Raw genomic sequence first — 25,274 nt, forward strand, 5'->3', positions numbered from 1 at the left:
CTCCAGGCAGCACCAGCTACGGTTGTCTGCTCAGCACCATTTCCAGACAGGCTTTGAGTGTGCCACAGAATGGAGGCTGCACAACCTCTCTGGGCATCCAGTGCTTGGCTACCTTTACGGTTAAAAACTGTTTTCTGATGTTCAAATGGAATGTAGAATTACAGAATGGTTTGGGTGGGAAAAGACCTTAAAGATCATACACTTCCAAGACCCCTATTACTTCCAGGGACACCTTCCACCGGATCAGGCTGCTCAAAGCCCCACCCAACCTGGTCTTGAACACCTCCAGTGAGAGGGGATCCACAACTTCTGAGCAACCTGGGCCAGTGCCTCACCACCCACAAAGCTTCTCATGCTTCAGTCTGTGCCAATCATATCATGTCCTGCTCTGTCACTGGGCATCACTGAGAAGAGTCCATCTCCGTCTCCTTAGTGACTCTCACTACGTTTTTTTACACATTGCTAAGATGCCCCCAAGTCATCTCTTGCCCAGCCTAAACACTCCTGGCTCTCTCAGGGTATCCTCAGATCCTCCAGTCCCTTTGTCATGTCAGTGGCCTTTTGCTAGACTTGTTCCAGTATAAAATCACAGAATCATTAATGTCGGAAAAGACCTCTTAAGATCACCCAGTCCAAATGCTAGCCCAACACCACCATGTCTACTAAACCATGTCCACTAAATCATGCCCCAAAGTGCCATGGCCACACGGTTTTCAAACCCCTCCAGGGATGGGGACTCCACCACCGCCCTGGGCAGCCTCTGCCAGGGCTTCACCACTCTTTTAGGAAAGAATTTTTTTTGTGATATCGAATCTAAACCTCCCCTGGCACAACCTGAGGCCATTTCCTCTCGTCCTATTGCTTGTTACTTGGGAGAAGAGGCCAGCACCCACCCAGCTCCAACCTCCTTTCCAGGAGCTGCAGAGAGTGATGTGGTCTCCCCTCAGCCTCCTCTTCTCCACGCTAAGGCAGCCCCAGGGCCCTCAGCTGCTCCCAGAACCCTTGGGCTCCAGACCCTTCCCCAGCTTCAATTTAAACACTATTTCACTAGCAGAAAGTTAAAACTACCGGCCCCCAATACCAACAGTTTGGTTGTATCCCTAGAGCCTGGCTGCAGCTGCACGTCCTGCTGCTGATCACAACCTGCCAGTTCAGGCAATTGAATGTATTTTCATCCTGGTAATCACAATGACAAGAGATTCCCCTTCCACTGTAAACATTTACCTGTTCTACTCTGTGCCTTGTCTGGAGATAGGGGTCATACCTGGCCCGGATGGCCCTCATGGAGGTCGGCTGAAAAATACAAGGAGATTAATTTAATAAATTGTTGGTTTTTCAAACAAAACGCAATGTAGAAGAAGACAACTTTTAACTCGTAAGTAGGAGAGTCTTCAGATCCTAATGGGCCCTTCAAACTCACAACCTGAGAGTCTTTCCAACTGTAAATTTGGCTCCTTAACACATTTTATCCTTACATGGTAACATTACATAAACAGAACAACACAACTTGCCAATTTTTTATGCCATTATGGCAAGACGGACAAAGGATCCCTTTACTCTTCATTTCAGTTTTCCTTCATTCACACAACTACCCAAGGGGTGTCTTCCAGAACTCAATCTAAACTTCAAATATTCTTATTCTGAATACATTCTTCCAACTGAAATGCCTAATAACTTAGTTTTTATACTACCAGCTGATGATGTGATAATTGATGAGCCAGCAATGTGTGCTCACAGCCCAGGTGGCCAACCATATCCTGGGCTGCATCCAAAGCAGTGGGACCAGCAGGGCCAAGGAGGGGATTCTGGCCCTCTAGTCCACTCTAGTGAGACCCCCCCACCCCTGCATCCAGTTCTGGAATCCCCAACATAAGAAGAATATGGAACTGTTGGAATGAGTCCACAAGAGGCCATAAAGATGATCCAAGGACTGGAGCACCTCTGCTATGAGGACAGGCTTAGAGTTGGAGTTGTTCAGGCTGGAGAAGAGAAGGCTGTTGGGAGATCTTAGAGCAGCCTCCCAGTACTGAAAGGGGCTCCAGGAAAGCTGGGGAGATCCTCTTGATCAGGGAGGGCAGGGATAGGAAGAGGGGGAACGGCTTTAGGCTGAATGAGGGAAGATTGAGATGAGATCTTAGGGAGAAATGTTTTCTTCCGGTGAGGGTGGGGAGGCCGAGGTTGCCAGAGAAGTCATGGATGTCCTAGAGGTGTTGAAGGCCAGGTTGGAAGGGGCTTTGAGCAACCTGATCCAGTGAGAGGTGTCCAGGCCCATGGCAGGGTGTTGGAACTGCATGGGCTTTAAAGTCCCTTCCAACCCAAACCATTCTGTGATCTTCCTACTTTGCACTAATGGGACAAGTTTCAAGCCACTGAAAAAGAGATAAGAGAAAATCCACACTAGAAGGATGCTGTATCACTGTTTACAAAATTAAGCCCAACTGTATTTAACCTCATTTTACTCCCTTGTATCTGTATAATACCTGTGAGCTGTTTTGTGAAAAGCAGTCAGACTAATTCAGTCGCAACAAGATCTTCTTCAGTTAAACCTCCAGCAGACAACACGAAAGCGCTATTTTGGTTATATGTGTTACATTTAGCAACATATCACTGCAGACACAGATGTACAAGGGCATAGATGGAATTTCAGCTAAATAATAGTTTTTTTTCACAAAGTTTGGCCCTTGTCCATCCACAGGGTCGTGCAGGTTGGACAGAACTGAAAGCAGGCCCAGTTAGGGCAGGATGCTCAGGGCCATGTCCAGTTAATATCTGACCACCTTTAAGCATAGAGACCTCAAACTCTCATCGCTACTCAAATGTTTGACAATCACCATGTTAAAAATTCTTTTTACATTAAGACACAGTTCACAACATTGTAACTCATGTTGCCTCTTCATCTCTTCCTGGGCGGCTCTGGAAGAAGTCTGGCTCTGTCTTCTCCATACGGTTCCCTCATATCAAGCTACAAGTGAGCTACAAGTCTTCCTGCGGGACTGTTTAGCTGGGCAAATTTTGATGCAGACTGATAACTGCTGCAAGAATCACAGCTTGCATTCAGCTCAACAAACTGCAGGCAGCAGTGTCCCAGACGAGACAGCAATGTCACCTCCATCTGCTCTCACTCACTCATTGCTTTCTGCAGCTGGAGATACAGGCTAACAGCTGTATCCCATGGCTTGCCCATGTGGAAACAGGCATGATGCTGCATTCGCCCTGCTCACAATCAGCGGCTGCTCGCTCTGGCTCTACAGCATGGTACACACAGAACCACAGAATGGTTTGGGTTGGAAGAAACCTCAAAGCCCATCCAGTTCCAAGCCCCCTTCCAGGGACACCTTCCACTGGATCAGGTTGCCCCATCCAACCTGGCTTTCAACACCTCCAGGGATGGAACAGCCACGACTCCGCTGGGCCTCCCCATCCTCACAGGAAAATATGTCTTCCTAACATCTCATCTCAATCTTCCCTCCTGCGGCTTAAAACTGCTCCCCCTTATCCTATCCCTGCACTCCCTGATCAGGAGCCCCTCCCCAGCTTTCACGGAGCCCCTTTCAGTACTGGGAGGCTGCTCTAAGGTCTCAAGCAACAAGGCCTTACAGCAACAAGGTGTGAGAAAGAAACAACTGCTATGATAACACAGAAGAACTTCCAGCATTGTAGTTGAGTTGCTTTAGATCTTGAAGTTCATGAAGTCTGCTTTTGTTTTTCATTCTTGCAACATGATCTGTAGAAGTCAGGAGGAGCCTGGGCCAAGTTCACAGTGAGCATAAGCAATTTGTTACAGCCTTCCAATGTACCTCATATCCAGTGTAGGACTGCGTGGAATATTCAAAATCAGAATCCGGTCCACCTGGGCAGTATCTACAAACATGAAAAGACAGAAAGCAGGCATCAAATGTATGCAGTTGCAATGACTTTATCTGAGGTATGGACACAGGAGAGGGGGCGGGCTGAGCACTGCTCTAACGACTCCGTCTATCATCAGCACTACAGAACACAACTTCGACACCGCCTGACCAGAGCACCATGCCATCTCCCAGAGCTCTCACATAGGCAAAAAAAAAGCCACAAAAGGAAGGCTTTATTATCAACTCAAGTGCTACGGCACCTTAATGCTGCAACACAGGCTAAAGCTGGGTCCCGGGTGGACAGCCCAGAGCACGAGATGAATGAATGGATGGATCTCTGTGTTTCTGCACCACCTGACAGAAACATTGGCACAGAGCCAACCACACACGCTGAAGACAGTGGTTCTGTGATGTCCACTAACACTGAGAGGAGCTGAGCGCCTTTATGTTCACAAACTCTAAGAACACAGTGCAAAACACTTGTTTCAGTTAATTTTAATGAGAATGAGATGTCAAAAAAACCCAATTCCAACCTGTTAAATGACTACATCCCACAAACCACCTACATAAGACTTACCAGAAGCTTAATGTACTGTGAACACTTTTCTGGAACAGGGCATTATTTTAGTGAGCTGCCATATAGTTTTGGACTAATAGTCATGCACAGATTACTGGATTTTAACAACTAATTTTACAATCATAAACAACTTAAATATTTTCCTCTATTCCATCAAAAACAGTCTCGTCTGTTTTAAAATATGACTTTTGTTTGGCATAGGAAGACATAAAATAGAGACACCATCCTGTTAAAGAATTTATACTTCTTTCTCCAAAATTCACAGAATTTAAACGCTTCAATGGTGAGAAAGAACGTTCATGTTTCTTTCCTGAACTTGGGAACATGCTATGTTGCTGATGGTTGGACTCTACGATCTTGGAGGTCTTTTCCAACCTTAACGAATCTGTAATTCTAATTCTAGTTAACGAATACAGCATGCTAAGGCTATTTCAAAAGAACACAGTCCGTCTACTCTGGATAGTTCTACAGCAGCTTGGTATGAAATCACAGTTTCTGCATCCAGAGGCTTGCTTTAAACTCTTATTCTGTGACACAGCAAGAGAAGCAATCACAGCACGAAAGCAAGCCAGGAGAGGAATGGTTCACAGCAGAGTCATTAAAAGTCTTATAATTTATTCTGAAGGGTTCTTACTTTCTTTTGAGTCCTCTGGGATTCATGACCATTCATTCTGTGGGCAAAGGTGACCAGAAACAGGAGGGTTGGCAGCCCTATCAGTGCCAGCAGCAGCTGTTGAGCGCCTCAGTGGACACGGTGACAGAGCAGTTGGTGCGCTGTTACTTACGGCGCAGCTCTCAAATGCCCAGATTAAGGTAATGTCATCTCTATAATCAGACACATTTGATTCACAGTATAATTGATGAGTTTCCTCAACTCTTGCCCTACAAACTCAACCCAAGTCATCCGTCACCGCTATAAAATTAACTACCAAATTACCATGGCCAAGTTAATTTACTGGCAAAAGTTGTGGAAACCAAATGAAGACATTTCATACACATAATTACCTGTGATATCTCAAACAGAATAGCTCCTTGTGCAGAAACAACAAAAGAGCAGGCTCACTCTGCATTAGACAGCTGGTAGTGAAATAGCCTGATCATGGAATAGTTTGGGTTGGAAGAGACCTCAAGGCCCAGCCAGTTCCAAACCCCAGCCATAGGGAGGGACACCTCCCACTGGATTAGGTTGCTCAAAGCCCTATCCAATCTGGCCTTGAACACCTCCAGGGATGGGGCAGCCTGGCCACTTCTCTGGCAGCCTGGGCCAGGGACTCACCGTCCTTGCAGAAAAAGATTTCTTCCCAATATCTCATCTCAATCTCCCCTCTTTCAGCTTCATTTCCCCAAGTCCTATTCCTGCACTCCCTGACCAAGAGCCTCTCTCCACCTTTCCTGAAGCCCTTTTCAGTACTGGAAGGCTGTTCTAAGGTCTCCCTGCAGCCTTCTCTTCTCCAGACTGAAGAAGCCCAACTCTCTCAGCCTATTCTCATACAGGAGGTGCTCCAGCCCTCAGATCATCTCCATGGCCTCCTCTGGATTCGCTCCAATAGATCCATGTCCTTTCTGTGCTGAGGGCTCCAGAACTCAATGCAGGACTCCAGGTGGGATATCACCAGAGCAAACTCATGGCTGAGATTTAAAACTCTGAACATAAACACTAACAGACCCTAAACTCTAACATCTACTGGAGCACTGATGGGATTTCAGTATGGTAGAACGGCTGGTAAAATTGTCTTGGCTAACTCCATGCTGAAAAGCGCGACCCAACGATAACCAGAAAATGAACCTGAAGGAGAGGGGCAGAATCCCCTCCCTGGCCCTGCAGGTCCCATTGCTTTAGATGCAGCCCAGGACACAGTTTGGCTTTCTGGGTTGCAAGTGCCCATAGCTCATGTTAAGCTTCTCATCCCCCAGCAACCCAAGTCCTTCTCAGGGCTGGTCCCAATCCATTCTCCTCCCAGCCTGGATTTGTGCTTGGGATTGCCCCAACCCAGGTGCAGGACCACGCACTTGGCTATGTTCAGCTTCGTGAGACTCCACAGCCCCACCTCTCCAGTACCCCCTGGATGCCATCCATTCTCTCCAATGTGTCGACAGTGCGACACAGCTTGGTGTCACTGGCAAACCTGCCAAGGGTGCCCTCACTCCCACTGCCCATGTCTGCGACAAAAACATTAAAAAAGCCAAGCCCCAACACATATGGTTAGGAAAAAACCCAAAACCAGACAAGATTTCAGCTGCATAGACTTTGAAGACAAGAGGTAACACACCTCAAGGGAAATCCAGCTTGGTTTCACTCTTCAAGTAACTCTTGGCAGCTGTATGCCTCCCCTTCCATCTGTGCTCTCGTTTCACTTCAGAGCCAGGCAGAACCAGGCTGCACTCCCAGCACGTCTCTGCAGGCAGCACCTGCACCTCCTCCAGGGGTTCACAGCTCAACACTGTTCAGACTTTACAAATCGAACTTTGTTTCCTTTCTGTATCAGCAGTCTCCAACCTGCTTAAAGACCCAGCCACGTGCACAGCACACCCCAATACAACTCACATTAATATAACAGAGAAGTTGTGGCTCCCCCATCCCTGCAGGTGTTCAAGGCCAGGCTGGATGAGGCTTTGAGCAACACGATCCAGTGGGAGCTGTCCCTGCCCATGGCAGGGGATTGGAACTGGACGGGCTTCTAGGTCCCTTCCAACCTAAAGCATTCCATGATTCTATCATTTCAGCGTTAGTACACACTCCTCATTATCATACACGAGAGCCTGTATCTACCAAAGGTCAGCATGATTCGGCCCATGTGAAATAAAAAGTTGTTCTTGAAGAAACACTGAAAAAAAGCAGACTTTTTAAAATGCAGTGTGCACTTATCAGCAAACTGCACCTCTGTGGAAGCCTGTCCCAAACACAATGCCACTGTGGTGTTGGATTTATACAGAAATAGTGGAAAACAGTCCTCTTGGGTCATCAAAGCTGTCATACTTACACACATATGTTGCCTGTGAAGTTAATGTGTGGACACCTGTGTGGTTTACACATCACGGCCACAACAGCGATCTGTAAGAAGCAAAGTTAGAGAGGAAAAATTAGAATCATAGAGGTTGAAACAGACCTCTAAGCTCATGCAGTCGAAATATCAGCCCAACCCCACCGTGCCAACTAAACCATGTCCCCAAGTGCCACAGCCACACATTTTCTTAACCCTTCCACGGACGGGGACTCCACCACTGCCCTGGGCAGCCTCCGTCAGGGCTCCATCACTCTTTCAGGAAAGAAATTGTTCCTAATATCCAATCTAAACCTCTCCTGGAGCAACTTGAGGCTATTTCTTGCCATACTATCACTTGTTACTTGGGAAAAGAGAGCAGCACTCACCTCACTACAACCTCCTTTCTGGGAGCTGAAGCGAGTAAAGAGGTCTTCCTGTGATTTTGGTTTCTAGTTTAGTTTTTTTGGATGAGTCTAGGCATGCTATACAAAGAGCAGGGAAACTTAAAAAACACACAAATGCTAGCTACATCTCTATCCCTGCTTTCAGCCAGAACTACCTTTCAAGGGTAAACACTAACATTTACCCTGGTTCACTGGGAGGATCTACTGGAGGCTGCCTGAAAGGCGACTGCAATGAGGTGCGTGCTAGTCTCTTCTCCCAAGAAACAATGGATATGATGAGAAGAAATGGCCTGAAGTTGCTCCAAGGGAAGTTTAGATTGGGTATTAGGAACAATTTCTTCACTGAAACAGTGGTGAAACCCCAACAGAGGCTGCCCAGGGCAGTGGTGGATTCCCCATCCCTGGAGGGGTTCAAAAACCATGTGGTCGTGGCACCTGGGGACATGGTTTAGTAGGCACGGTGGGGTTGGGGTGATGGTTGAATTTCATTCTAGATGTCTCTTGCAGCCTTAATGATTCTATGATTAAGCTGTGCTGTTTCTACAGTAACTAAAAAGCAAGACATGCCAGTCTGAATGAAAACCTCTTAGCTCCTCTTTCTCTTCTCCCAAAGGATTTGAAACCAACAGCTCTGTGGACACAACATCACGGAAAAGGCAATCTAGAGGCTGTCAGTGCAGCCAGTGCGTCCGTATCAAAGCTTCTGGATACGGATACCAATACCCTGGTCTTCGGAACAATTAAACACAATTTATGGATGACAACAGGGCAGGTTGGTGGTGGATGGAAAAGAATGATGTGCATGCTCACCCCACTGGCAGTTCTTATTGGCTTGGCCTTCAGCTTCGGTACCAGCGCCTTGCGGTACTGCGGAGGAACAGCAGCGATGATGTCAACCAGACGTGGCTGCGCTGAGAGCCCATACTTTGCTGATGTCTTGGTTTTCAGTCTGAAAGCAAAAAGATCTCAAATTAACAACTCCACTCTGACGTGCACACACACATTCCACAGCAAGGGTGCTGTATTACTGTTCAGTTACACGGACTTCCAGGTAGGTTCTCCCAGTTTGCCTTTCCAGGGAACTCATTTAAAAAGCCCACAGTAATTCCTCACAACAGCAGCACTGCATGCTAAGATACAGAAAATAAAGTCCAAATAAAGTTGACTTGCAACAACTGCCAATGTTTTCAGTTTCTGTACATTTTTCCTTTAAATACAAATCACAGAATGGTTTGGGTTGGAAGAGACCTTAAAGATCATCCAGTTGCAACTCTCTGCCACGCGCAGGGACACCTCCCACTGGATCAAGTTAATCAAAGCCCCATCCAACCTAGTCTTGAACACCTCCAGGGATGGGGCAGCTACCACTTCTCTGGGCAACCTGGGACAGGGACTCACCACGCTCACAGGAAAACATTTCTTTTAAGATCTCATCTCAATCTCTCCTCTTTCAGCTCAAAACCATTTCCCCTAGTCCCATCCCTGCACTCTCTGACCAAGAGCCCCTCACCACCTTTCCTGGAGCCCTTTTCAGTACTGGCAGGCTACTCTAAGGACTCCCTGGAGCCTTCTCTTCTCCAGTCTGAAGAACCTCAACTCTTTCAGCCTGTTCTCACAGCAGAGGTGCTCCAGCCCTCAGATCAGCTTCGTGGCCTCTTTCGAATTTGCTCCAACAGATCCATGTTCTTCCTTTACTGAGGACTCCAGACTGGACACAGGACTCCAGGTGGGATCTCACAAGAGCAGAGCAGAGGGGCAGAATCTCCTCCCTGGCCTGCTGGTCCCATTGCTTTGGATGCAGTCAAGGACACAATTGTCTTTCTGGACTGCAGGCACACATTGTGGTCTCATGTTGAGCTTCTCATCCATCAGCACTGCACAGCTGTATATGTTTTTATTAAAACACTGTGAAACACAGACTCCAACTTATCAGTTTCCAGTGACTTAATTCTTTTCATAGGTCTTCCACGCAACAAACCCCAACAGACCCAGACTCTGGCTGAATTCAGTTCTCAGACATTCAAGTCAGTTGTTTCCAGCATCGGCAAAAAGTATGTAATTACAACAAATTCACGTATTTTCATTCCACCCACATGAAGGAAGAACTTTCTGTAAACAACAATTTAATTTAAAACACATTGCTAAAAAACCCTGGGTTTTAACTTTATCTCTAACTCAAATTCTCCCTTCCCTGACAAAACTGACTTTAAAAAACCCTTTATAGTAAAGCTTGAACACAAGGGAGCTTAGAGAACCTATTCTTTACTGGTGGACCAGCTTTTCAATGTCATTCCAGAATGACTTACTTGTTCAGATTCACATCTTTTCCCTGCTCGTGTGCTTCAATCAATTGCTTTATGATGTCAGCTATCGTCATCATCATCAGCTCAGCATGGCTGAGGTCTCCTGAAACAAGAAAAAAACAAGTCACGCCAGTGCTTCCTCACTGCTTGTAGCAACCGAGGCACCTGCTCTGCAGTTTGCTTTTAGTGTTTACTACAATTGTTGCCTGCAGAGGGGATTTGCTGCTGCGTATCCCTCTTGATGAGCAGCATTCCCCGAACAAATGAGCATCATCACCTCGTGTCGCTGGATTTTTTTTACTTCTAGGACAAATTCCACATTCTTATGTTGGATAGGGCTTTGAACAACCTGATCCAGTGGGAGGCGTCCCTGCCAATGGCAAGGGGTTGGAACTAGATGGGTTTTAAGGTCCCTTCTCACCCAAACCATTCCATGATTCTACGATTCTTATGGCAGAAAAAATTGCACAACAGGCAGAAATTAAGTCACTGGAAGTTAAAGACAACAAGCAGACTGCTCTAATGGTACCAGCATATGCGTCAAGGGACAGAAAGTGTTACAAGAAGGATGCTGGGGCAAGCCAAGCAAGGCAGCCAGCTCTGCAAACCCTCCACCATCCCAGCGCACTTACACTGCACCAGACACTGCATCAGTGCCTACAGCTTCCTCGCTGCCCCTCACAGACCCACACCACACTGCAGCAAGGATGTGCACTCTATATACTGTATGCATCACTTATATTTCGTCCATATCACCTTTGGAATAAGAGAGGCATTGCTACTGAGAGATCCACTCCCACTTCCTATCAACCACGTACATTTATTTCACCTCCTGCAGTTCCATCTACACCAGCAAGTACGGGGACACTAAAATACACGCAGCAAACTTGCCCGATAACTCACCAGGAGGCACAGACCACACCACTGCTAGTCCCGTACTGCCTTCCATCCTCTTTACCACACCACGCCCTTTCATAGAATGGTTTTGGTTGGAAGGGACCATTCCAGTCCTGGAAGGGAACCCTTCTAGTTCCAACCCCCTGCCACGGGCAGGGACACCTCCCACTAGAAAGTTTCTGCCCTAGCTTTGTTTTTCCTTTGCAATGCAGGAGATAGCCACCATTCCCAGCCAGGGGAGCCAGCAACACCCTACCCCATAGCCACCACACCCCAGGGGCTGAAGAAAGAGAGCAAAAACCCGTCCCGGAGCCCTTTCTGCTCCTTCTCCCAACCATTCCCAGAGCCGGGGCAGGCATTAAGACCCTGCCCCACAGCCCTCACACACCAAGGACTGGAGAAAGAGAGCAAACCCCCGTCTCACAGCCTCTTCTGCTCCCTCCCCACCACCATTCCCAGAGCCAGGGGAGACAGCAAGGCCCTGCCCCACAGCCCAGGGGGCTGGAGAAATAGGACAAATCCTCATCCCACAGCCCCTTCTGCTTCCTCCCCCACCATCCCCGGCGCCGGGGGAGGCAGCCAATCCCGGGGACCAGAGGAGGCAGCTCATCTGTGCCCACTGCCCGCAGCACCTTTCCTCTTCTGCCTCATGCTGGCTGCTCGCCGACCAGCCCAGCACCTCCTGCCGCCAAGCGACACCGTCGTAAAACCGGAGCGCGGCCGGAAAGCGACGGCGGGGAGGCGGGGGACGATGCCGTACTGCGCATGCGCAAAAGGGGCGCCGCGGGGTCAGCGAACCACTTGGTGATGCCGCAAGACGCATGCGCACTACGGGGCGCCGCGAGGCCACTGGCGCAAATGGGGCGGTGCCGCGTAGCGCATGCGCACAAGGGGGCGCTGCGGAGCCAGCGGAGCACATAGGTGGAAGTTCTGCGCGGCGCATGCGCACAATGGGGCGCTGCGAGTCCATAGGCACATGTGGGGCGGTGTCAGACAGCAGAGCGGCCGCTCGGGGGCGCCGCAGGGCCACGGGGGTGGGGATGTCAGCCAAGATGCAGCTGCTGTTGCAGTTAAGTAGAATATTTGTGATTTAAGCTAAAGTAAAGTTCCTCCAAGGAAATGGATTTGTTTGAGAGTTACACAGAATGTCCCTCTGGTCGCACGTTTTCTCCCAAGCAGGGTTTTTTCCAGCCACTGCTCATTCTTTGAGGGTGACAACACCTTGTGTTCAGTGCAAACTGTGCTGAGCAGACGTGGCTCCTCCTGTAACCACGTCTGTTTGCAGCCTTTTCCCATCTCAAATGCGAGGTCAGACTGATCGAGGAAGCAGCTGCTGTTAAAGAAAGTGGAATATTTGTGATTTAAGTGCTCGTTCTTCAGGGGTAACAACGCCTTATGTCCAGTGCGATCTGTGCTGAGCAGACGTGGCTTCTCCGGTGACCACCTCTGTAGCCTTTCCCCATCTCAAATACAACATCAGACTGATTCAAGAAGCAGCTGCTATTGCAAGAAGTGGATTCTGATGGTCAGTGTAAGGCTTGAGCTGCAACTACAACTAAAGCCCATGGAGCAAAAGAGTCTCTGAGCACAGAGCGGAAAGGTTGGTTATATTCCTTTGTATGGAATGGCCTCAAGTTGCACCAGGGGAGGATCAAATTGTACATTAGGAAAAATTTCTTCACCCGAAAGTGTTATCAGGCACGGGAACAGGAGGAGGTGGCTATGTCACCATCCTTGGAGATAGTTAAGAGGTGGGTAGATGAAGTGCTTAGGGGTATGATTTAGTAGTGGACAGGTACGGTTGGACATGATGATCTCCAAGGTCTTTTCAAACCTAGCGATTCTATGATTTTTGATTTAAGCTGAAGTAAAGTTCATCCAAGTACCTGTCTTCTTTCAGAGTTACAGAGAATGTCCCTCTGGTCGCGTGTTTTCTCCCAAACAGGGGTTTTGCAGCCACTGCTTTATTGTTTGGGGATGACAACGCTTCATGTTCCGTGCAATATGTGCTGAGCAGACGTGGCTTCTCCTGTAACCACCTGTGTTTGCAGCCCTTCCCCATCTCAAAGGCAAAGTCAGGCAGAGCTGGCTCCAAAGCTCCAAATTAGCAGAGCTTTGACTGCTGCGAAGTTCATAGTAACATTAAAACGAGTGCCTGGAAAGTCGTGGAATGTTCATAAGGTTTCTGGGAATATTTATACATCTTTGTGGCAGTGGGAAACATATTGTGTCCCAGCTCTTGTCTCGCTGCACACGATGGATGGAGATCTCTCCCTCGTGGTGCGCAGGCCTGATAAAATGAGTCCTTAGGGAGTTTATTTGATGGCATTTTTGGTATCAGGTCCGCAGAGCCACCACTAGGGGCACGGGGGGATAGAGTTGGGGGCAAGGAGCAGACAAAACCATCAGTGCTGCCATGGGTTGGGGTGGCTGGTCCCATGGAGAACCCCCCACATGTGTGCCGTGACTCTGCAGGGATCCCTGCCTGCCCATCCCTGCTCACTGCACCCTACGGGAAGCTGGAGGCCTCAGCATTGCCCGATATTTATGGATTGGTTGGATAGCCGCACCCACAGGGCAGTGGTCGATAGCTCGATATGCAGAGATCAGCAACAAGCAGGGTCCCCCAGGGGTCTGTGCTGGGACCAGAGCTATGTGATACCTGCATCAATGACAGAGAACCATGGAATCATTTGGTTGGAAAAGACCTTTGAGATCATCGAGTAACCATACCTGTCCACTACTAAACCAGATCCCTTCCAACCCAAACATTCTATGATTCCATGATTCTATTCTAAGAGCACGCCAGAAGGGATGAGGCAACTGATATCAAACTGATTCCCATACCCCATTCCCTCCCCTTAATCTACACCCCCTAAACACAAACCTACGCACTGTGTTTCTGCCTCTTCACCTCCTCAGCCCTTCCTTATGTGAGCTGAGATAAGCTCTCCATCCATTATGAGCTTCATCCACCTACGACAAACAATCTCATGTTTAGCTGCTATCGTTAGCTGCTTTCCCTTTGCTGTGAGGTATCTCCACTCTTCAGTAGCTGTCCTCTAACCTATTATAAACCCAGCGTTGCTGCTGAGACTTTGCTCTCTGAATGATCTCACTTCCCTGGCAACAGCTTACATTTGCTCATCTTCCATCTTGCCATACAAGTTGGATGTTTCCAGAAATTCTCAGTTTTAATCCAACCACCTGCGATGCCCATCAACTTTGGTTACACATAATCTTCTTTCCAAGATTTCAGAAGAGCAATAATTAGGAAAACTTCATTTTGGCTACAAACTGCCAAGCTCTGACATTGCTCCCGGCAAGGAACACCAGGGAAATGCAGGTGGAGTTTTGGGCAGAAATGGATGGTAAAGCTTGGGTAAGAGGGTGGCTGGCGTGTTTGGTTTTGTTCCCCACATCTGAGCAGGGCTGTAGCCTAGGGCTCACATTCTGATCTTGCTTGTACTGGTGGAATTCAGATGTGGCGATGCTGATTCATTGGCCTCTGGGGTTTAAAAGGTACTTTCAGATCTTTCATCAAAGGCCGTGGCTAATGAGAGTTGTGCAGGATGTGGGAATACCAAGCAGTGCAAGGAAATGCGCATCTACAAGGAAGGGTGAAGGCACAACAGCCTTCCTCTGTACTTGTTTAGTAGTTTCTTATCATCCTTTCTGGAAGCTGGGTGTAAACGTGGGTGCAACCATCTGCAGATCAGCAGCCTGGGGCACAGAAGGCGCTGTGGCTCACCTGAGGCCAGCCAGCTGCTCCATGGCAGAGGTGGGCGATGGAGCCTGTATCTCTGTATCTTTTCGCTCTGTTTCAGATTCTAACCCCTTTTGTGAACTCAGAAATGGCTGTAAAGTGTGAGGTATGTGCACAGGTTTTTATTCTAATAACATGATCGGTAGGAGTTACACCAAGGTGTGCATAGGTGTGTGTCAAACAGTGGTGATGCTGGACAAAAGAGGACTATAATAAACATGGAATCATAGAATTGTTTGAGTGGGAAAGAACCTCAAAACACAGCCAGTTCCAATCCCCCTGTCATGGGCAGGAACACCTCCCGCTGGATCAGGTTAGAATCATAGAATTATAGAATCATAGAGTAGTTTGGGTTGGAAGGGACCTTAAAGATCATCTAGTTCCAACCCCCTGCCATGGGTAGGGACATCCCACTGGATCAGGCTGCCCAAGGCCCCATCAGCCTGGCCTTGAACACCTCCAGGGATGGGACAGCCACCACTTCCCTTGGCAACCTGTTCCACTGTCTCACCACTCTCATGGTGAAGAAATTCTTCCTATGTCTAGTCTAAATCTGCCCCTCTCCAGTTTATACCTGTTCCCCCTCATCCTATCACTAGAAGCCTTTATGAATAGTCCCTCTCCAGCTTTCTTGGAGGTCCCCTTCAGGTACTGGAAGGTTACTATAAGATCGCCTCTGAGCCTTCTCTTCTCCAGGCTGAAAAAGCCAAACTCAAGCCTGTCAAGGTTGCTTAAAGCCTCATCCAGCCTGGCCTTGAACATCTCCAGCCATGATTTCTCTGGGCAACCTGGGCCAGGGCCTCACCACCCTCACAGGAAAACATTTGTTTGTAGTTTCTCATCTAAATCTACCTTCAGTTGTGAATTTAGTCCAAGAATTCGGATTCTAACCCTGTTTAGGGACTCAGCCAATCCTTGGCATTTTGGTGGCATTTAATACCTCAAACACCTTTACAAATCTGGACTGAATGAAAGGATGTTTTCTATTCATCATCTCATTATAGAAAAAATAATAATCAGTCAAAACATCTTTAGTTTCCCTGCCCACCTTTCACACAGTGTGTAAATAGCCTGGAGAAGCACAGCTGGAGCACTGTCTGAAGTTGGGAAGCTTTCCTTTGGAAAAGCCTGGCAGAGATCTCAAAGGTCCAGGAGAGGTCACTGAAGGAATTAAGATAGCATTTGTCTCTCTCTGATACAAAAAAAATATATTGCAAATCACCCCAAATCCAAATGCAGTCCCTCAGGGAGATTTACCTTGGTAGTTTTTATACTCCAGCAGAGGTGTTTGTAGAAGCCTTGTGTCTCTGCTTTCCCTAGCACAGTCTAGCCATGTAGAAGATGGTGACTGCAGCAGAGCTCAGACAGGACACACACATCCCTGTGTGCACCGCTATCCTCTATCCATATAGAATCATTAGCAGTCACTAGGAGCTAATGATTGCTGCGGGACTGCAGGACCATTAGCTGCTGGAGCTCCCCTTACTCCATCCCCACATCCTTGTGGACAACGCTAAACTGCACCTCAACAGTTGCAGGTCAGTTCATAGAAGTTCAGAGACTGCAGAAACCCCTTCTTCCCATTCCCAGTGCCTCCTGGATGGCAGCCGTCACAGCCAAGTGCCACATTCCTGGGAGGCCACAACACTGCTGCCAGACCAGTGGAATTCCCTTGATTGACTGGAACAACCAAGGACTCTGCCAAGGCCCAGAGCCTACGCCAAGCTCTTCAGGACTTGGCCCCAGTCCAGCGTCAAACCTTCCTAAGGCTCCATCCAGACAATCTGGCTTCAGGATGAGGGTCCTGTTTTACAAAAACCTTGTATTGCTTTGGAAGTAACTGGCAGTGTAAACCTGTAGCCTAACCTCGATGCTTTCCTCTCTTGGCTTTTACGACTGGGATGCTTTTCTCTACTGCTTCCCACACAAAGCAGTCTTCCCATGTTTTCCATGGGCCTCATCTTATGCATTCCAGTGCTTTCCCCTACGTGTCATCCTTCATCTATGTTTGGATCCTTCCTTTCATCTCCCACACAAGGATTTGTGCCCGCTCATTTCTACCTTGGGTGCTCCTTGGGGGCATTAGCCTATGCTCCTGCTAAAAATGCCAGATGCTAGGGAGATCCAAAGGGATGCTGGCCGTCTCCATGGGCTCTGTCACCTCCCTTCCGGATGGGGGCATCAATAATAACTAGATGGTGACTGCACTGTAGAAGCTCCCCTCACTCTACTCCAATGTTCTCTTTGAAAATCCTAACAGTATCTTATAAGAGGCCTCTTTACCTTTGTTCATGCAACCTACTTTATCTACTACCCTTCTTGTGCTCATAGAACCACTACTCATAGAACCACTGAATAGTTTGGATTGGAAGGGACCTTAAAGCCCATCCAGTTCCACACCCCTGCCATGGGCAGGGACACCTCCGACTGGATCAAGTTGCTCAAAGCTTCATCCAACCTGGCCTTGAACATCTCCAGGAATGGAGCAGCCACCACTTCTCTGGGCAATCTGGGCCATAGCCTCCCCACCCTCACCAGAAAACATTTCTTCCTATGTCTAATTTCAATCTCCCCTCTTGCAGCTTCAAACTGTTCCCCCTCATCTTATCCCTGCACTCTCTGATCAAGAGCCCCTCCTCAGCTTTCCTGGAGCCCCTTTCAGTACTGGAAGGCCACTCTAAAGTCTCCATGGAGCCTTCTTTTCTCCAGGCTGAACAAGGTCAACACTCTCACCCTGTCTTAAAAACCATCAGGGGCCACAAACTGCAGTCCTTGTGTGGATGGGCCACTTATTAACTAGTAGGACTTTCACCAAAGTAAGCACAAATGTTGTGTGCTTCAGAAAGACATCCAGTACTTCCCAGTCTGCTGTAGACATTGCGACCTTCAGGATGTGTGGGGTACATCGAGAGGTGAGCTCATCACGAATAGCAGCCCAAGCCAACCCTTGAATGAAATGGCATGAAGTTGTTTTCTGATCATGTCAGCCTGCCTCCTTATTTTTGGAAGGCATTCACAGTTCAGCTGCTTTCTCAGCTGTTGTCTCCTTGGAGTTGACTGCTTTGTCCTGTAATGTGCAGAATGCTCCAATTCCAACCCAACCATACCAGCTTCTCCTGGCAGCTCTCCAGAACCTGGCAGAGTTCGTGGGCTTTGGCCTGAACCCACTGTCGCTTCTGATCTCAGATCTCTTGTTCTGCTATTGAATACTGGTGAGTCAAACCCACATGAAGTCCATGCCAGCACTCAATTCCGAGACGACAGTCGTGACAAACAGGTGGATCTCGCAAGTGCAGGATGTGACGTCTTTAGCCATATGTTCAAGAGAACATTCTGATGCCGCAAATCACTGTCATCTGGATTCCCACCATCCGGAATGACTGCCTTCTACTTCGCCTACAGAATTATACTGCCAGCACCATTTCCTTCCCTCTGCACAGTAAATATGAATATTGACAATCTCCACAAGGGATGTAGCAGCATATGGACATGGAGACCTGGTCTTTCACAGAATCACATGTAGAACCACAGAACGGTTTGGGCTGGAAGGAACTTTAAAGCCCATCCAGTTCCAACCCTCTGCCATGGGCAGGGACACTTCCCATAGATCAGGTTGTTCAAAGACCCATCCAACCCGGCTTTGAACACCTCCAGGGATGTGGCAGCCACCACTTCTCTGTGCAACCTGGGCCAGGGCCTCACCACCCTCACAGGAAAACAGTTCTGCCTAAGATCTCATCTCAATCTCTCCTCTTTCAGCTTCAAACCATTCCCCCTTATCCTATCCCTGAACTCTCTGATCAAGGGCCCCTCCTCAGCTTTCCTGAAGCCCCTTTCAGTACTGAAAGTCTGCTTGAAAGTCTCCCTGGAGCCTTCTCTTCTGCAGGCTGAACAAGACCAACTCTCTCAGCCTGTCCTCGGATGGTAGGTGCTCCAGCCCTTGGACCATTTTCATGCTCTTGTCTGGAGCCACTGAAATATATCCATGTCCTTCTTGTGCTGAGGACTCCAGAACTGGACATAGGACTGCGGGTGAGGTCTCATGAAAGCAGAGCAGAGGGGCAGAATCACCCCCATGGCCCTGCTGGTCCCACTGCTTTGGATGCAGCCCAGGACACTGTTGGATTTCTGGGCTGCAATTGCACGTTGCTGGTCATGTTGAGATTCTCATCCACCAGTCTTTGTGAAGTCTTCCTTTGTCCTTGTGAAATTTTTCTTTCCTCATTCACATGGCTTTGGCACTGGACCTCAAACAGGTGTTAATCATGTCCCGGTGTTCCAGTGGGAGCTCTGGGCCAGGGTCTGTTCCGCTGCTTTGGAGGACTGGCTCCTGCTTGAGTAGTAAGCAGCCCAACTGGGACGAACTAGCACTTTTGGAACAGACTCAAGATCTGCAGAAAGCAATATCTAGGAAGAGAAGGCAGTAAGTATGTTCTCATCCCAACAGCCCCAGAGGGACTGAAAACGTTGCTGCCAATTGAGAACTTCTATAAATTCTATACATTCTATAAATTCTATACATTCTATAAATTATATTCCTAAATGATGCTCCTAAATGATGCAAGCATTATCTGCATTATTTGTAGTGACCTGTGCTCTGGTATAAATTTACCTTAAGGACCAAAGGACCCAATTAGAAACTGATGCTGGTGAAGCCAAGCCCACGTTAATGGATTCGCCACATCAGTTCATATATCAATGCACAATTTCTCTCCATGCATATGGCTGTGACTGATCCCAGTCTTGCTGTTTTAAGTCTCTCAGCGTAAAGGATGATATTTATTTTAATGTATGGTTCAATGAACATCTTACTAAACAAAACAAAAATTAAGCAAAAATCATCTTAGCAACACAGCGATTGTTTATTCCTTGAGAGAGATCTTGAATATTCAAACTGCACAGGTTCTGCCTCGGGGGTTTTTTTGACTGAAAACATAGTATTGATAAGAATAGTGAATAAACATTAACAAACCCAAACATCTACTTAGCGATTCATTAAAAAGCAATGTGGGCAGACAGTCTTAACGTGAAACTAGTGTCCATGGTTGAGTGGCTGTGCAGGAAAGTCAGTGCTGTTCTGTAACTCCTGCTTCCCCTCTCCATTATTCGAATAGGCAGCAGTGGCAGATCTATGGTACTTCATGCCTCAATGTCCAGTGAGAAGTAATCCAGAAACTGCTGAATAACAGCCTAAAGACAGGCCAGTGTTTTTCCAACTGCTGGAAGCGGTCCAGGGTCTTAGTGTGTGTCCAGGTTCTTGAGATGTGAGAGGCAGATCATACAATCATAGAAAACCAGAATGGTTTGCGTTGGAAAGGACTTTAAAGCCAGTTCCAACCCCCTGCCATGGGCAGAGACACCTCCCACTGCATCAGGTTGCTCAAAACATTATCCAACCTGGCCTTGAACACCTCCAGGGATAGGGCAGCCACCACTTCTCTGGGCAAGATGGGGTGATACAGCTGTGGGATTTTTGTCCTAGTAGGAAAAACAGAATCCCATAGGAGCAGTAGTTACAGCACAAATCTGACTATTCCTTGCTTCTCAGCTGCCGTGGTATTGATGGCTTGGGTTTAAGCTCATAGGGACAGGCATAGACATTTGGAGCCAGACTGCACTTCTAAATAAGAGAATTGTGGAATCACAGAACCATTGAGTTTGGAAAAGACCTCTAAGCTCATCCAGTGTAACTGTCAGCCCAACACCACTGTGCCTACTAAACCATGTCCCAAAGTGCCATATAGAATGACCTCTATAAGCTGAGTTTGAATACATAAACATTATACTGAGTTATTTACATTTTCAGGAGTCCCAGGAAGTTCAACAGGATTTCTTGTATAGATAAATAAAATTCAAAGTCAGGTTTGCGGAACAGTGGTGGTACAAAGTATACGTGGCACGAGGCTGTGTCTCAGTGCTGAGAACCCTGTATCTTCGCATGGACTACATCCACACTGTACATAAATGTGATCCATACTCAAAACATCAATTCCCTGTCAGCATGTCATACAAAAATTCATTCCTTACTTCAAATGCTGCAATCTTATTACATTAGGATATAGGCAGTAAGGGCAGAGTGACTGATTCTGTCAAAAAGATGTTATTTTGTAAGTACTAAAAACAAGTCGGTAATTCAGGGACAGCTGTGAGGGTGGAGCAGCCTCAAACAGAAACCAGCAGAGAGCCTGAAAGGCCAAATGAGCCCTGAACTGCTGACATCACAGTCAAACTGTCAAAAGCATCAATTGGATTTTACCTTCCTAATGCAGTGTCTGGGAATTTTGACATTTGGGCATGAGGCTGCCTGTTCTGTGGAGAAGTTGCAGAGAATTCCTCTCTGGGAGTCCTCAAGGACTTGTGTAAAGGACACTGATGTGACAGCAGTGGTGCCTGTGAAGGGCCAGAGCTCAGAAATCCCAGCCCCAGGGCAGAGCACACAGGAGGGGTGATACACAGGCCTAAATCAGAGATCTGGTTTCCATCCCAAGCCTGGTCAAAGCTTGGAGAAGTCCCTGAACCTTTTGCATTCTTCACTTTCCTTCATAGAATCCTGGGACAGTGGCTGCTGAAGGCATCACAATGGTACAGACAAGCCGTAAAGCTGTGATCCAGCAAAGGGCTTAAAGAGATGGTTAACCCTGAAACTACCAATATCCACACTCCAGGCTTGGGGAAAAGTAGCTGGAAAGCTGCCTGAAGAAAAAGGGTTTGAGAATATGGATCGACAGCAGCTGAACTTGAGCCAGCAGTGGCCCAGGTGGCCAAGAAGGCCAACAGCATCCTGGCCAGCAGGAGTAGGGAAGGAATTGTCCCCCAGTATTCAGCGCTGGTGAGGCTGCACCTCAAATCCTGGGTTCAATTTTGGGCCCCTCACTGCAATAAAGACATTGAGGAGCTGGAGTATGTCCAGAAAAGGGGAACAGAGCTAGTGAAGGGTCTGGAGCCCAGGGGTTCTGGGAGCAGCTGAGGGCTCTGGGACTGTTTAGCCTGGAGAAGAGGAGATTGAGGGGAGACCTCATTGCTCTCTGCAGCTCACTGAAAGGAGGTTGTAGCCAGGTAGGTGTTGGTCTCTTTTCCCAAGGAACAGGGGGACAGTATGAGAGGAAATGGCCTCAAGTTGTGCCAGGGGAGGTTTAGATTGGATATTGGGAACAATTTCTTTCCTGAAAGAGTGGTACAGCCCTGGCAGAGGCTGCCCAGGGCAGTGATGGAGTCTTCTTTGGAGGTGTTCATTAAACATGTGGCCATGGCACTTTGGGACATGGTTTAGTCAGCACGGTGTGGTTAGGCTCATGGTTGGACTGGATGAGCCTAGAGGTCTTTTCCAAACTTAATGATCCTATCCTTAGAGTAAGTCATTGCCCTGGATAAATCTAGAGCTGGTGTTCCCTCGCCACTGCAGAGACACGGGGGTTGTGTGTGAATTCATAAGAACGTGGCCCTTGATTCAGACACCGAATTAACTCAATTTATTGTAATTTACTATTTATTGTAATTTAGCTCATTTACCTCAATTTATTCTAAATTAAATGTGAGCCCAGTCACATTTTCTGCTATGCTTTCCATGATTACTAATAAACTCTGAAACCTCACAAGTTTACTAGGAGGAGACCTGATTCACCGCGTGCAAATTTGGAGCCAGTGGTTGTAATTCCAGGACTCAGATCGTCACCTTAATTACCTCTTTATTCTCTTTTGGTCTGCTGTTGTTCAGCCTCCTGAACCCTGTATAACAGCCCTTTTCACAACCTCATTGTTGACAGTAATATACTTTATTCTCACCTACTTTCTGCAGTTGAATCATTGATCTATTTAAGAACTTCTTTTTAATTTGACTTGCTGTTTGCTTGCTTGGGGCACTTATTCTTTCATCACAGCCTGTTCATCTTCTAAGGATTTACTAAAAGATTTGAGCATTAAGCCTCTCTATTTGGACTTGATTAAATAAGATTCTTTTCACAGGTCTTCATTTCAACAAGGTTTCCCAATCCTACCTTAATTATAAATGGAAATTAATTTTGGATTATTCCTAGCAAGCTGTGTGTATATATATATATATGTATTCATTTTCTGTGCATCAGCCTACCATAACCTAACCTTTATTGTGTTGTTGTCATTAACAGCCAGCGTAACAGCAGGCTTATATGTCAGAGAATAAGAAGCACAGCTCTTCTGCTGAAATTTGGGCACTAAACTCAAGAGAAACATGAGCTTATTTTCAAAGCAGAGGTCTAGGAAAGCATGACACAGTGACATAGGATTTAACACCAATGGAAGCCAGTGCTACCGAGACGTGGAGCTTTGTTCTGCCCTGATGTAACTAAAGTGGAACCCTGTGGGTTTCAGAGAACCATAGAGTTATTAAGGTTGGAAAAGACCTCTAAGATCATCAAGTCCAACCATCAGCCCGACTCCATCGTGCTGACTAAACCACACTGTGACACTTACCTCAGGGTCAGGCTGTCCTAACTGCCTCGCAGACACCCAGAGAGGAGGGTGAACCTGTCAGGCCTTGACAGCTGGCAGCAGCTTTAAGATTCTCCCCAGAGATATTAGTGAGGCGAGAAATCAGTATCCACAGACCCTGCGTGCTCCTCTGGACATCTGTCCCCGAGCATTTTCTGCCAGCTAAATTCCTTCTGGTGACAATTTGCTACAGGAGTAATAATGTCCCTTTTAAGCTGTAAGCAGCCAGCAGGTGACATGCATGCACACTGTTCAACCCTGATGCACTTGATAGAAAAAGCTGCCATGGATGTTGTGCAGAAGGGTTTAGACTTCACGGTGGGAGTCGGAGTAGGTGCTTGTGCTTTCCTGATCAGGGGTTGCAGGTTAAGTAACTTCAAAGAACATATAACTTTGCTAAAATCTGGGGAAAGACAATCAAATTCACTTCTTTTTACCCTGAAATAAGATGCGTTCTCTTCTGGACTGACACTAAAACAGCTTTAAACTTCATAGAGTCATAGAATAATGGAATAGTTTGGGTTGGAAGGGACCCCAAAACTCATCAACTTCCAGCCCTCTGCCATGGGCAGGGACACTTCCCAGTGGATCAGGTTGCTCGAAGTCCCATCCAACCTGACCTTGAACACCTCCAGGCAAGGGGCAGCCACCACTGCTCTGGGAAACTTGGGCCAGGGCCTCACCACCCACACAGAAAAACATTTCTTCCTAAGATCTCATCTCAATCTCCCCTCTTTCAGCCTAAAATCGTTCCCCTCATCCTATCCCTGCACCCCCTGATCAGAAGCCCCTCCACAGCTTTGCTTGTAGGCTACTTGAAACAGGAAGCTGTCGTGGGATGAAACCATGTAACAGTGCTCTGATCTACGTGCTATGAAGGAAGCCATCAGAGAATGGAAATTGTAAGACACAGGATGAATAACTTTAATTACAGTTTCTGATCTTTAGCTATGACTGAATCTATTTCCTCACAAACAGGCTGTATGTAGGTCAGGAGGATGCCTCCCAATCTCGGGAGACAAAGCCTCTCTTTTACGTAAACCTTCTTTAGCTCAGCTCACATGCATCCCAGGCCTCTCATCGCTTAGGAAACATGCTTCCAGGTCTGCAAAACCCCCCGATACGCTTGTGAGCACGTCTTTCTTCTGGCAGTTATTTGCTGCTGTATCTACAAAACCGTAAACCCGTGATGCTTTCTGGAAGCCTGACTTCCCAAGCCTCATTTCATGTGGGGATGCCCTATTTCACCAGCGATGAGCACAATGCATCCTCAGTGTTAAATCCTTGGGGCTGTTTGCTCAGGCCCAGCGCAACAAACAGAGAATAAACTCAGTTCAAACTGCAATGATCAAAAGTTGTGAGCATGGAAGAGAAGCTTTGGGGAGAGATACAAGTGTCCTAAGAGAATCAATCCAGTGCTTTGTAAAGCACGGAAACCAGCTGTCAGGATACTGCGCAGGAAGCAAAGGGAGGGAGGAGTGGATAACAAGGTCACTGTCTGCAGACAGACAGTTGCTGCCCTTTTCCCACCGAAGGCAGATGGGCTACGTCTAGGCTGGAAGGACAGATTGCCCCAAGAGCAGCCAGACACCGTGTGCTTTGTGTCCTTCATCTGCCCAGATGGCTTCCTCAGGGATGGGAGGCAAACCTGCCTGGAAGCCTGCTTTGCAGTCACCTACGTGAAGTGAAAGCTCTGAGCTCCGATGTTGCTGGGTGCACCTGACACCAGCCCCCACTGATAGAATTACAAGCCGATGATACTTGCCAGTGATTTTGCCTTCTGAAGCTTATTAGAGCTGCTCGCCCCTCTCTTTTTTCTCTCAGCTGCCAGCCGGCTCAGGTCCGGGGTCTCCACTCCTCCTTTCTTCCTCCTGCAGAGCAGAGTGGAATAGCATTAACAAATGCTATGGAGTTGGTTCACCAGGACTGAGAAGAAGAAAATCCCTTATGCTATTGCCACCCAAAAAGATGGGATTAAAGCAAGTACATTTTATCTGCCACGTGGGGCAGACTAAGTGCATCCAATCAG

The 25,274-nt window shown here is 47.6% G+C and overlaps 2 protein-coding genes across 2 annotated transcripts in view; both read right to left on the reverse strand.

Annotated features, from left to right (window-relative positions):
* The window catches only part of ELP3 (elongator acetyltransferase complex subunit 3), a 131,669-nt gene extending 119,911 nt beyond the window's left edge, over window positions 1-11,758 (reverse strand). The window contains exons 1-6 of the mRNA XM_009563769.2: window positions 11,646-11,758; window positions 10,120-10,219; window positions 8,624-8,762; window positions 7,407-7,477; window positions 3,798-3,861; window positions 1,225-1,293 (exon numbers count right to left, since the gene is read on the reverse strand). Coding sequence (XP_009562064.1) covers window positions 1,225-1,293; window positions 3,798-3,861; window positions 7,407-7,477; window positions 8,624-8,762; window positions 10,120-10,219; window positions 11,646-11,664 — 462 coding nt within the window. The 5' untranslated portion in view covers window positions 11,665-11,758. The remainder of the gene's footprint in view (window positions 1-1,224; window positions 1,294-3,797; window positions 3,862-7,406; window positions 7,478-8,623; window positions 8,763-10,119; window positions 10,220-11,645) is intronic.
* An 8,490-nt stretch (window positions 11,759-20,248) lies between these two features.
* FBXO16 (F-box protein 16) overlaps window positions 20,249-25,274 on the reverse strand; it is a 39,489-nt gene continuing 34,463 nt past the window's right edge. Inside the window, exon 7 of the mRNA XM_009563804.2 lies at window positions 20,249-25,116. Coding sequence (XP_009562099.2) covers window positions 24,990-25,116 — 127 coding nt within the window. The 3' untranslated portion in view covers window positions 20,249-24,989. The remainder of the gene's footprint in view (window positions 25,117-25,274) is intronic.

This window comes from Cuculus canorus, chromosome 3, assembly GCF_017976375.1.
Source record: "Cuculus canorus isolate bCucCan1 chromosome 3, bCucCan1.pri, whole genome shotgun sequence".
In the NCBI taxonomy this organism is placed as follows: domain Eukaryota; kingdom Metazoa; phylum Chordata; class Aves; order Cuculiformes; family Cuculidae; genus Cuculus; species Cuculus canorus.